The 12,998-nt window shown below is 43.6% G+C and overlaps 1 protein-coding gene across 6 annotated transcripts in view; it reads left to right on the forward strand.

The window, feature by feature from the left end:
* The first annotated feature begins 265 nt into the window (after window positions 1-265).
* Window positions 266-12,998, forward strand: part of NHSL1 (NHS like 1) — a 181,293-nt gene continuing 168,560 nt past the window's right edge. For 2 of the 6 annotated variants that reach the window (XM_050315064.1, XM_050315065.1), the window contains exon 1: window positions 270-798. In XM_050315064.1, the coding sequence (XP_050171021.1) occupies window positions 441-798 (358 nt within the window). In that variant the 5' untranslated portion in view covers window positions 270-440. Of the gene's footprint in view, window positions 799-12,998 lie in introns of all 6 variants that reach the window. The other 4 variants (XM_050315066.1, XM_050315067.1, XM_050315074.1 and 1 more) reach the window with 3 other exon arrangements.

Consider the following 12,998-nt stretch of genomic DNA (forward strand, 5'->3'; position numbering starts at 1 on the left):
CCCGCCCCATCCCCACTTCGGGGAGAGAAAGCCGGGCTCTTTCCTGTCTCCCGGCCGCCCGGGGCTCTCCCCGCGCCCGCCGTGCGGCGGAGCTGCGACCCGTTCCGCTCCCCCTCCTCTCCCCTCCCATCCCCTCCCTCTCCCTCCTCCCGGGGCCGCTCCCGCCTCCGGGGGCCGCTCCCGCACATGGGCGCCGCTCGGGGCTCCCCCTCCGCCGAGGCGGCGGCGGCAGCTCTCCCCCGGCCCCGAAGCGCGTAGCCCGGCCGCCCTCCCGCCCCGATTCATTTGTTGTTGTTGTGCTGTTCTCCCTCCTTCCCTCCCTCTCCTCTCTCTGAACTTTTGTCACCGCGGCCGCTGCGCGGATGAAGACTTTTCGTGCCGGGGACGCCTAGCTTCTCCCGCTGCCGTGCCCGGCGCTGCCCCCCCGTGCCCCGGCCGCGATGCCGTTCCCGCTGCGGACCCTGGAGCCTCTGAAGCTGTGCAGGTTGGAGGAGGCCGGCGGAGATGGCGCGGAGCGGGGCGGCCCGGCGCCGGGAGACCCCGCCGGGGCGGCGGAGGGGGGCGGCGGGCGCCGCCGCGGCGCGGTGCCGCTCTTCGGGACGCTGGAGCAGGTCAGCTCGTACGCTCTGGTGTCGCTGCTGATGCAGCTCTCCGACCTCTCTCGCTGTGCCGGCGACATCTTCGGCGGGATCCTCAGCGAGGCGGACTCCCTCTGTCACCGCAACGCCCGGCTCCAGCGCCGCCTCGGCGCCCTGGAGGAGCTGCTTGCTCGCCTCGACCACCGCAAAGTCAAGATCCGTGAGTACCACACTTCCCCGCCGCTGCGAGCTCGGCCGGGACGGTGGCGGGGCGGCTTGGGGGAGCGGGAGGACTGGCCGGAGGGCGCCCGCCCGGTGGCGGAGCGGTTGGCGCGGTAGGCTGGGCTTTAATTAGGCATTTATTTTAAAAAAAGAAAAGAAAGAGGGGGAACTTAAGCGTCCCCGTCTCGCTTTTTTCGTGCTCAGGTGGCGACGGCCGCTCCCGGTCGCACCGCGGCTCCTCGCGGGTCCCGCGGGCTGCAGCGGGGCGCTGCTCATCCCCCGCCCGGTGACCCTGTCCCGGGCTCCGTCCCGGCGGCTCCGGCGCTGGATGTCGCCCGCCCCGGCGGGAGGGGCGGTGTCAGCGTGCGGAGCCGGTGGCTGCGGGTGTTTTCCCAGCGTTTCTGTCCGGCGGAACCCTGGCTCGCTCGAGAGAACGTGTCCGCAGGGCGGGCTGGCCGGGGACGGGGGGCCACCAGCGCCGCCAGCGCCGGGAGGTGATAGCGTGGTGATCCCCGGGGGAGTTTGTTTGTGTGTTTATGCCGGGTTTGTGCTAAACTTGGGATCAGCGGAGCTTCTGACAGGTCAGCCCACATGCCTGATTAATTCTTTTGTGTGTGCATGGGAAGACCTCAGTAAATAGAAACTTGGTGTACTTTGCAGCTCATTTTCTGTCGGTTCTCCCAGGCTTCTGTTCTTTGTGCAGCACTGATCCCAAACTTATTTTCAACTTCACATGAAGTACAAGCAGCAAGATCTAGGTTCAGCCTCAGATTCCTAAGTAGTGGCAGCATGGGGAGGTGGATTCAAAGTTTCTTTTAGAGCCTGCAAAGTGCCCTCAGAAGTGATTAATTGTAAAGCTACACAGAGTTATTGGAAAAGTGTTTGTTTTTCTGAGCTTGGTCCAACTTTGGAGAAAGGATCCTATAAGAATTGTATCTGGTACATAGAGTTTTGTTTGTGCATTTCCAAGCTCCCACCAGACAATGTGCAAGATTGTTTCCAGCACATTGAGAGAGTAAACTGATGTTGTAAGCATTCAGGAGCCCAAAGAACTGTGTTGCAACTTTTGTGGCAGCTCTTTAAGGTGTAAGCCCCAGCCCACATAGGGTTGGTGCTCAAAGACCACCAATAGTTTTCTTTTGAATGGAAGTACAAAGCTTACTTCGCACATGGCATACTTATGAGCAAAACTGATAAGGAAGGCCTTTCACAGATAAGATTCAAAGTGTATAAACCCTGTGTGGGTTTCATTCTGGACTTATTCCTTATGGTATACTGTTTCTTCAAAGGAGGACACCTTCATCATCCTTACCAAATCTTGTGGTTTGGCTCAAGTTTTGCGTGAGGCTTAAGTTTTGTGATAACCACTTTAACTTTTTTGGTGCTTTGTAATTGTGTAACAAATTTAAGAAGCATTTCACCAGGACATGTATACCCTTTTCTACCAATATAGTTATGTTCGTTTGGCATAGCATGGTATGGTGCAGTCAAATCTGAAATGAGAACATGTTATTACTAAGCATACCTGCAGTGTAGTGGTATATCACATTGATGCCCTGATAGGAAGAGTATTTATTTATCTCAGTTTAAACAGAGCGCTGATGATTACCATACACATATGCAATGGATCTAAAGGGAAGGGTGAAATAAGGCTAGTGCTGTACCGTGCAAACCCTGAAAATTCTACATGTATCAGACTCTTAGTTATTGTATCCTCTCTTAGTCGTAATTTTGCACAAATTATATATTTGCTACTTTTTGTTGTTGTTACATCTCAGTTCTTTGGGCTAAGCCTGTTATTGCTTTTAATTTGATGATCTTTGTTCCTGTCATTGTGATGCCCTAAACTGGATGCAGTTCTTCTGTTTGGCTTTCTCTATTTGGTTTTAAATTCTAAGTGTCTCTGCTGTCAATTCAGTTTTGCTACTTGAAAGCTGCATTGCTGCTGCTAATATTTACTTTTCAAAAGTCTCATCTATTAAAGTCGAAGAGAAATAATGATTATTTCTTTCTAATATAGTTTTTAGAGTTTTTAGGGTTTTTTTGGTTTGGTTTGGTTTGTGTTCTTTTTGTTTTGTTTTTTGAAGGAAGGTTATTTTATTTGCCTATCAGTCGCAAGGAATTGGTGTGTTGGCTAAGCATATTGACATGAAGTTGCACATAAAGCCATGACAATTCTCTTCTTATGGGCTTTCTAGATATTGTGATCTGGCTAAGGAGATCAGGTATGATGATCAGTTGTAGTTAGAATCATGAATGTCTCTACAATGCAAGCTGTCAAGGCTTGTCTGCAAGTTTAACCCTGTTCCCGACGTTAAAGGGAAATATATGAAAAACAAAGAGAATGGTTTAATAATGCTGTCTTTTTTTGGGGAACAAGGACAAGGGGGATTTTCCCTTCCCATTTTTGAAGATACAGAAGCCTTGTGAAGAAAGCTGTTTGCTGGTGCAGGGCTGTAAGAACAATGAGGATTGTCAACAAATTTAGTTGCTTTCCCATTTACTAGATTTTTGCTAATCATAAACCTTGTGGGGCAGATATTGTAAACTTCTGTGCCTCTTGTGGTGCACATCTACATACACAGGTGCAGCATGACAGATTATTTAAGTATTTTGCTGTGGCTTTCAGGAGGAGGGGATGGGACATTGTAAACCTGCTTTTCAAATCAAGGGTAATTTCTACTTGAATATATGGCTTTTGTTCTCTTTGTGGGGCCCCAACAATAATTTCCTCTTGGAGCTCAGGGTCCCAGAGTGATTTTTGTGATCCCACCATGATGTTGTATGGGAAGGACCAGAAGAGGACTAGCAAACTTCAAATCTGGGTCACAACCACTTCCTGGGAAGTAGCTGCAGGCTGGCAGCTAGTAGAAGATAAGCTATGTATGTCCATGGTGCTTGGGAAAAGTACATACACTGAAATTTTGGGGGTTTCTTATTTTTTACTATCATAATTTTGTTTCAAAGTAAAGTTTCCATGCAGTACCCTTCAGATAACATGGTTCCATTCGTGTTTGTTCATCTTGGAGCATGGGCAGGGCTGTGAGGGAGGGAAAGCAGGCAGAACAAAGCTCTTTGTCTTCTGTTAGTCGTTCTCTACAGTCATTTGCTGTGCTTGCTTGTCTGTCTGTACGGTGTGTCCTTGTGTGTGTAGGATCCATGTGCTCCTAGATATAGATACTAGAGTATTAATAGGTAAATGTGTCTCAAATTACTTCTGCTGATTCTCTTCTGCTATATAGTCCTTGGTATCCTGAAGTGAATGCATTAGTTCAAGGACATCCATTCATTGCTCCACACAGGAGAGAACTTTGTGATGAGGCAAACTGGTTAAGGATGTGCTGTACTGCAGTAGGTGCTACACCTTTGGAACCCTTACTAGGGGTAAGAACCCTTACTAGGGGTAAACGTGCTCATCTGTCAAGAGTGGCTGTAATTCTGCCACGCCATTCAGCTGGGAGGCCTGCTTTCCGAGGATTTTGTATTGGCATGCCACACGTACTCAGAGAGTTTTAATTTCATGTCTGCTTCAGGATATTGAAGGTAGCTTTCAGATGTACGCAATCTTGGTGATGGTTGATTTTTATTTTTTTTGGGGGGGAGCTCACCACTGACTCTGCTCTCTCTGGTTGGGCTGTCTTAAACTTTTTGTCTAGGGTGGTAGAGAAGCTTCCCTTTATGCCCCCCAACTGAGAAACTTGTGCTTGACTCTATTTCAATACAAGGATATTTTTAAGGGCAACCAGTAAAATGCTTTCCTGACATGTATTTATTTCAGCTTTGCAAGATGAGCAGGGTGTTGTGCCATAAGAAGGGACATCAAAATATGATGAGACATGTCCCCGTGGGCTGATGACTGGTTTATAACTCCTGGTGGTGGGAGGCACTAATGGCTCAAGATGGTTTATAAAATTCAAGTGTAGTATACAGTATACCTTAGTTCAGCTGCACTAGCCATGTCTAGAGAATTAATTAGATTCAGTACTTTTTTCATCAGATTTTCATTAAGCTTATGTGTGTTGCTATTTTGCATGATGTTTTGTCATGTATTTCCAGCACCCAGCTGCTCTAATATGTTTTGCACCACGGGACTTGCCTAACAGCTTTTCATTTTCTAACAGTGTGCATCTGTAGCTGTGACCTAGCATTAGATGAAGCAGTTTTTCATCACTTTCAGTTCTTAAACATCAGGGTGGGTGAGGACAAGCCCTTCTTTGAAGTGATCAGAGCTCATCAAAAGGCATATGATGGCAGCAGAGAAGTCTTGCATGAATTACAAGGCCAGCTCTTGGGAAATGCTGTGGGGCCTTAAACAGTCACTGTTTTTATAGGGCATGAGGAAGGACTTTTTTTCCAGTTAATATTTGTCTTCTACCATCTGCCAATATTTATACAAAAATTAATACTGCTGTTCTTTTCTGTGGATCCTAATGATTTGACGGTCTGAAATGCTGTCCCTTCCATCTCCTATGCTTTTTTTTTTTTTAAAGTCTTTCTGAAGAGATGTTTTGAGAGAGATGCTGGGAGGTTAACCTAATGACAACTTCTGATTCAGTTTCTCCAGTAGTAGGATGGGGTTTGGCCAGTTGTACCTCCTGTTCAAACAAGAAGAAACAGATTCTGTGGGAGGGAGGAAATGCTACCTCCTAATTAGAGTTGTTGTTGTTTGAAATCCTTCAGTGTTTGGTTTTAAAGGCACAGTATAATCATTTGATTTTGATGCAGAATGTGTATACATATGTATGGGTTTGTTTTTGTTTTTTTTTCCTCCAAGTTTAAGCACATTAATGCAAGAGAGCTTGGGGGTGGGGACTATGGCTTTCTATTTGTCTGCATGATGGAAGGCCAATCCAGTTTACACTTCATCTCCTGCTATTTTGTTTAGTAAGTATTTTCCACTCTTTGTGTGCAAGGCAGTACTGGGGCACATTTCCTGCTTTAGCCGAACAGGAAGCTTTATTCAGCTTATTCCTAGGGAAACCCCTCCTCCATCCCTAGCCACCAAAAGTGAGCATTATTCGAGACAGTATCAACAGTAGGCAGGAGATGAAGGGGCTGGCTGACTTTGTATAGTTTCTGGTGTAAGATCAGAGAGTACAAGATATTCATCATCCTGCAACAGCAAGGACAAACCTTCTTTAGAAAAAGGTTTAGGGAAAAAAAAGCGCCAAACAACCACCCCCCCTCCCCCAAAAGAAAACCAACCACATCACAACCAAAAACCCCAAACCAACCACCAAAACCGTGATGTGCGGTTGAGAAAGCTTTGGTAGAAGAATTACGTTCTAGTAATATCTGGGAGCTACAGTTCATCTGTGATACTCTGCAGATGCTTGAGATGACTCCGGTGTGGTACTTCTCTCTGTTGCCGTGTAATACAAAGATTCAACAGCAAAGTTCAACCATGTTAAACAGTTAATTCCTCAGTTCTCCTTGGGGGAAAAAAAGAAAAAGGAAGAAATTTTCTCTTTTACCCTGTTGTAATTATTCAGTTTGCTGCTTAGAAGCAATATAACTCTTGTTTTATTTAGCTAGTGCAAGACTAATTATCTGTGGAAATTCAACCTGATCCAAAGGAGATTTTGTTTGAAATAAGCAGGAAGAAAGTCTGAGTTAGGAAAAGATTTCCCATGGGGATGGTGGGCCAAGTCCTTGTCCTGCTGAGTGGCAAAGATCCAGCTGAATTCAGTTCGATGAGGGTTTGGCTTGCTGTTTTGAAAACAGTTGACACTCTTTGGCTGAAATGTAGAGCTGCTTTGTACATTGCTCAGAACCCATTATACACCACCTATGAACGTTTATTTCCGTAGATCTTATGATTGGCTTGATCATTCAGGAAAACAGTGTTTAGGAGAGGTAGTTAATGAATTAAACATACTTGTGTTTAGTTGTTTTCAATTAGGGTCTATTTTGAAGGTTGCTAGATATTTTAGGATACACTAAAACGTCCTCAGAAGTTTCTTTTCCTATTAGTGTTGGCACAGTCTCAGCTTGGTTGAGTGTGAGCTACTAATCTTGATCTTGTGGGCTTCTCTCCTAAGCTGCTAATATGAATCTCCTGCAGAAGGGGCATTTTTTTTTTGGATGAACCTATTAACAAACATAAAACAACACACTGGAAAACCACTGAAATTCCTCAAAACCTCTGTCAATTTAAACCAGCCCCTAATCAGTGGAAAGTCAGATGAGGCTCAAGGGAGACGGGGAACAGATTATCCCACATGTGCTTAGTGATTCCTGCATCTTCCATTGAAGTGTTTGGTGCTGGCTGCCATCAGCCACAGGATACTGTGCTTAATATGCCCAGACCAGAGTCACTGTGGTAATTCCTGGCCCTTTGCCGTTTTTCTGGGTGAAGGAGTGGCAATTTCCCTTTCCTCGTGTTTCTTATTTTCCCGTTCGTGCTCAAATAAATGGTACAATAAATGAGGGCATGTGCTTTGGTTCCTGTTATCAGGAGCACTAGTGCAGCACAAACAGAAAGGGAGATTGAGAAATAGAAGGAATCAAAAAATGCCCATTGAAAGCTTGGCAATTATGCAAAGCCCCAGTTTCTTTTGTAGTCCTAAACTAGCTATCAGCAGGCGAGATCAAAGCTGTCCACCTTCACAGTTAACAAGATCAATTAAACATGCTAATTAAATGTTGTTCTTGGCTGTAGGTTGGATAGGAAACCTGCTGGTTGTATGGCAGTCTCCAGAAAGCCTGGATGACATGCCACTTAAGAGACTAGAAAAATATCTTGCTACCTGTGGGTTTAGCACAGATTAATGTGGGTGGACTTTGCAAGTTGTTTATTATATCCTACCATGCTTTAGTTGGGTAGGGCTGCTTCTGGCTTTAGGCTGTTGTGGTTTTTTCCTCTTCGTCATTTGTGAATTATGGTGGTTACGTTAGGTTTTATTTATTTATTTATTGGCCTCTAGTCCTTTAATCAGCACTGTGCATATGAGATTTCATTGCCCTTTAAGAACTAGGAGTAGTTAGAATATAAATGTTTAAGGTCCTGCTGAATGTGATTGAGCTTAGGGTGCTGTGCAATCTGGAGGCAGGGTAGTTATTCTTTCAGAGAGAGGCAGCATCAAGTAATTGCTTTGTCATAACTCCTCTTGGTAATTTCCTTGTTGCAGCCACTGGACTACACAGTTCTTAGGTTAAGACCTGATTAATTTTTTAAATTTCCATCTTCTTATTTTCTTTTCTTTTCTTCATTTTCTTTCATCTCCCCGCTCTAGGTGTTCTCTGAGCTGCCTTTCCATCTTCAGCCCTGCCTGTTCTGAGGTGTGACAGTTTCAGTGTCTGTTCTGCATCTTACCACCCATGTTGTGCCTGTTAAAACTGGCCTTGAGCATCTCCCCTTCCTCAAATACAACACTCTGCAGGCCTGATAGTTGGTTGGGTTAGTGAGGAAGGAGGTGAAGGATGGGAAGCAGAGAAAGGGAAGGGTGAAATTTGATGGAGCTTCTGGCTTTCTCATGATATCTTCTCTCACCCCTCCATTTCATACCCCTGGTGTTAGCCTCTGTGAAAGGCCTTCTTGGCTGGGATTGTGGCACAATGGATGGCACCATAATTAGTTTTAATCCTGTCTGAGTATGTCCCTTTCTTCATTTTATTGCTTCCTTTCCAAACTTGTCTATTGCTCTGCTATAAGAGTATAAATCAAGAGCAAAACCTATTTACACCATTACAACAGTGGAAGTGAGAGTATCGAGGTATTACTTGAAGTAAAAAAAAAAACCAAACAACCAAACAAACTCAAAAGAATAAACCTTAATGTGTATCTGTGGCTGAGTTCTTATAACTTTTGAACTTATAGAGCATTCTAATGTTTAGGTAGATTTAATTTCCCTTATCTATAGGTGATCAGCAGTTCTGTTTTAATTTGAAATCTTGATAACAAGTATATCTGTTAAGTTGGTTGATTGGACATTCCTTTTACTGTAATCAGGCTGTAGCCTAGCTAAGCAAATTTTGATTATTCTAAGGTTGTAATTTTTTAATTGACTTAGCTCCTACTTTTCAGAGATTAGGACTATAACAGATGCCTCCTGAAGTATATTGGAACTATGGATGCTATCTGAAGAACTGAGTCACTTATTTTTTCTACTTGCAATAAATGTTAATGTTAATCATAATGGAAAAATGATGGAAGTTTTGAGCATATTGAGTAATAGTGATAATGGTGGGGTTTTAAAATTTTTTTAGTTTTTTTTTTTTTCTGATTGAATGGCGAAATGGAAAATGAAAACGAGGTTTCTACAGTATGCTTTATATGGTAATGGGTTGTACTTGAATGCTCTTCTTTCTCCTTGTTCCTCCCAATTTTTTTTCCTTTTAGTATCAAAATGCTGTCCACAGAAGAGCTCTCACCAACTTTTAAGGGGTGGGGTAAATATTGCTGCTCACTGGCTTACATGCATTCTTCTGTGTCTGGCTGTTACACTGGTAAGGTGTCTCAAAATCTTGGGTTTGAGTAAGAAAGCAAGCCCAGTCTTTCTCCTTGCAAATGGATATCTGTCTTCTGTTTTCTACTTTAGCAAGTTTTGGCTTTTGGTAACAGATGGAGTTGGCTTACAGGAAGCTCAGCAGGACCCGAGATGAGTGCTCAGTGGGTTATCTCTAGTGGCACCTTTTGTTCCTGTTGTACTGGAGGGAAGAGCTCCAAAGCAAGTGGTGTTGGCTTTCCCTTCCTATTCAGTATCTTGTTGATGGTGAGTAACTGAATCTACTTGTGAGGCTTGAGAAATCAAGTGATGATTAGCTAATGCAGTACCTTTAAATGTAAAAAAAAAAAAAATCTCAAAATGTTGTTAGCTACGTTGTCCTTAGAGGTGCTTAAAACTTTCTGAATTAGAAAAAAAGAACCCTTCTACCAGGAAATGGAAACAAGCTCTTAACAAAACTTTTTGTTAACTGTGGTATTTGATTTTCAATTTAGAAGAAAGATAGCACAAGCAAAACTTGATTGAGTGCACAGCAAGATCCACCACCATTCTGGAAATGAGGCAAATAAAATCCTTTCTACTCAAATTCTGATTTTTGTTTTCCTCCCTCTAGCATATGTACTAGACACTGAAAAAAAAATAATCCTTTGCAGAAGTCCAGGAATCCAAGAATTTCTGGAGATAGTCACTCTGTAGGATTGAAGATAATGTCAATGTGTATATGAACAATAATGCAATTACATATATGGTTATAGTCTCCATTATACTATTTTGATTTGTAGTGTTGGAAACACAGAGACCCTATTACGTGAACTTTAATATTTTAAATATGAGAAAGAAATACATTTTTTCTATATTTGTCATGAGGAAGAAAGAGAATTAAAATACAGTAATGTTCATAATGTGTCTTGGTGTGTTAGTTTAGATGCAGTTTTCTAAAACTTGTTTGTTGAGCTATTTTCTTGGTCTGCTAAAATAAAGGTAGGTAGTTACTATGTGGTTCCTCCTGCTAGCTTTATTTTAATACCCTGTGTATATGATAGAAGATTGAATATTTTAAGGTATAAGGGTACTTATCATAAAAAGTCATTCTGCATGGCTGAATGCATGCCGTAGAGAATGGGTATGGGAGGAAACGGAAGGGTGATAATGGGGTTAGAACTGAAGGGTTTTGTACCAGTTGTGTTCGGGACCTTGATGGAAACCAAGATATGGGAAACTGGTATAGCAACCGATCTCCATAGGGCCAACACCCTTCTCTCTATCTCTGGCTGCTGCCCTCGCACTGGGGAGCGTGTGCAGTCCTGTTGGGCAGGCTGGGACAGCCTGATCTCTGCAGGGAGCAATCCCATGGAGGGGGGGGCCTGACCCCGTTGGGCTGCATCTGGGCTCAGCACTGGTTGTGCAACATGTGCCGAAGTGGCTCTGCCACAGCGCTTCCCGAAATCCCGGGAAGCATCGTGTAGGGTTTACCTCGTTGTGGGGAGGCAAGCATGATCGTGACAGGGGTGGTTTCAATGTAAATAATTATTGCAGTTGATTTTGAAATTACAGTTGCAGTTATATAATAATTATGAAATAAATGGAATTGTAATCTATAATCATGATCTTTACCTTCAGGAAAGATAAGAAAGCTGGAGAAAATAAGGTGAGTGTTAGCAGTTCTCTTGTCCTACCTTGTCTTGGTGGTCAACAGTAAGACAGGGCTGCCATTCAAGAAATCTTGGGCATGGAGAGAGGGAGCTGTGCTCACTGAATGAAGGTTAAACTGCAGTGTTGGCCTGCTTGTGATAGCAAATTTCCTTAAAACATTAGAAAGCACTTACACAGCACAGCCACAATGCAGATTTAACTGTGAGTTATAAGACTCTTTGCCCCGAGACAGTCTAGTCTTAACACATACGAATGAACCCAGAAGATGGTAATTTAGTTAAGTGTGGTTTAAAAAGGTCTGTTTTGAAGAACCAAAAGTTTCACAACAGTTACGGGCATTCTTGAGGTCTAGAGGAAAATCAGGTAATTAGAAATCCATGGAATGTTTCCCTGAGGTGAAGAATAGCGCAAAAACATAGAGCTCTTGGGGCTTTTTAGTTTGTCATGTTACAAAAGTCTCTGTCTATATCTGTTACAGAGACATCGTGTCTACTTGATGGTAATGAAGACCGAAACCATCTGCAATGCTTACTATCTTGACTGCTCCCACTCATTGCTGAGTTTGGCTTGAATTCTGTAATTTGTGATGTGCCCTCTGAAGAGCGTGGTATGTAGCACAGGAGGGAGTGCTCTTTGAGGCGTGTTGTTTTGACCCTGTTGCTCTAACTGAGCATGTTTTCCCCTCCCACCCCTTTTCCCAGCACACAAAATACAGTAGCTTTTTCCTTACAAACCATTTTGTTACTGTTAGTAACCTTGCTGACAAATTGTGAAACTTGCTGCAGTCGGGAAATAGCTACGGCTTGTAAAAAGTTGGATGAAGAGTGGGTAATTTAGCATTGTACATAGAGATAATGTGCTGCAGGTTAATGCATCAAATATTTAAGTGATTTAAATGCATTGTGTAGTGCGACTGGTAGAAAAACGAATTAGGTCATGATAGACAAAAGCTTGTCTTCCTTTGAGCTCCTGTCAGCTTGGCATGTTTGTGCTCTGTTGGCTTTATCACTAGTTACATCTATGCCCATATGGTATTTCTAAATTAGGTTATTATTAGTGGCCTATAAAAATAAAATATGAATACATTTAATCCTGATGACAAATGAAAGCGTGGGTGTATTTCTACTAGAAGTTTGAGCTTATCAGGGAGAACTCTGGGATATCTCAGCTTTTAACAGAAATAGCCAATAGGAAGAAGGACTGACTGATGAAAGGCAGATACCACCAAATAGCAAGCTCGGGTATGAACTCTGTAGGTGAACACTGAAGTGAGCAGAGTCTTTCTCATCACTCAGCCTGAAAATTCTGCGTGATCATGTTTGAAGTAGAGCACAATCTCCATTTACAGGCTGTTTTAAGAGATGCTTGAACTGTGTGCCATGTGCTGCAGTACCTTTTTTTGATTTCTCCCCCACCCCAGTGATTGTTCTTGAAGCTGAGACAGTGACTTTGAATGGAATGAAACTTTTCAAGAAAAAGTTCTTGGGGCTGCTTGAGCAGTCACCAAAGGTCATGTATTAAGAACTTTGCAACGGAAAGGGTAAAACTTATAATGTTGCCATGGAACCACTTCTTGAGCTTGCCCAGGTCCCCCTGGATGGCGTCCCGTCCCTCAGGTGTGTCAACTGCACCACTTAGCTTGGTGTCATCTGCAAACATGCCGAGGGTGCACTCAATCCCTTCATATGTGTCACTGAGGAAGACATTAAACAAAACTGATCCCAATACAGACTCCTGAGGAACACCACATGATGTCCTTCTGGACATTGATCTATTTGATCGTTACCCTCTAGCTGTGACCACTTAATCCAACCCCCTACTCAGAACAGGCTGAGCGTGAGCCAAGTGCTGAGGGTTGTGTGCCGCTGGGTTTTGACTATCTCCATCCACAGCTCTCCTAGTAAAAATGGGTTTTCCATATGTTTAAATTGAGTTTCTTGTATTTCAGTTTGTACTCGTTGCCTCTTGTCAAAGCGTTATAACCAGGAACACTAGTACACTCTTTTTACTGGAAGGCTGTCCAAGAGGAATGCTAATTGTATCAAAGATGGACCACCTGATCAAGAGTGCTGGGGTACTCTGTGGCCTTAGGTAAATG

This window comes from Myiozetetes cayanensis, unplaced genomic scaffold, assembly GCF_022539395.1.
Source record: "Myiozetetes cayanensis isolate MyiCay16 unplaced genomic scaffold, myiCay2020 scf2-11, whole genome shotgun sequence".
Taxonomy (NCBI): Eukaryota; Metazoa; Chordata; class Aves; order Passeriformes; family Tyrannidae; genus Myiozetetes; species Myiozetetes cayanensis.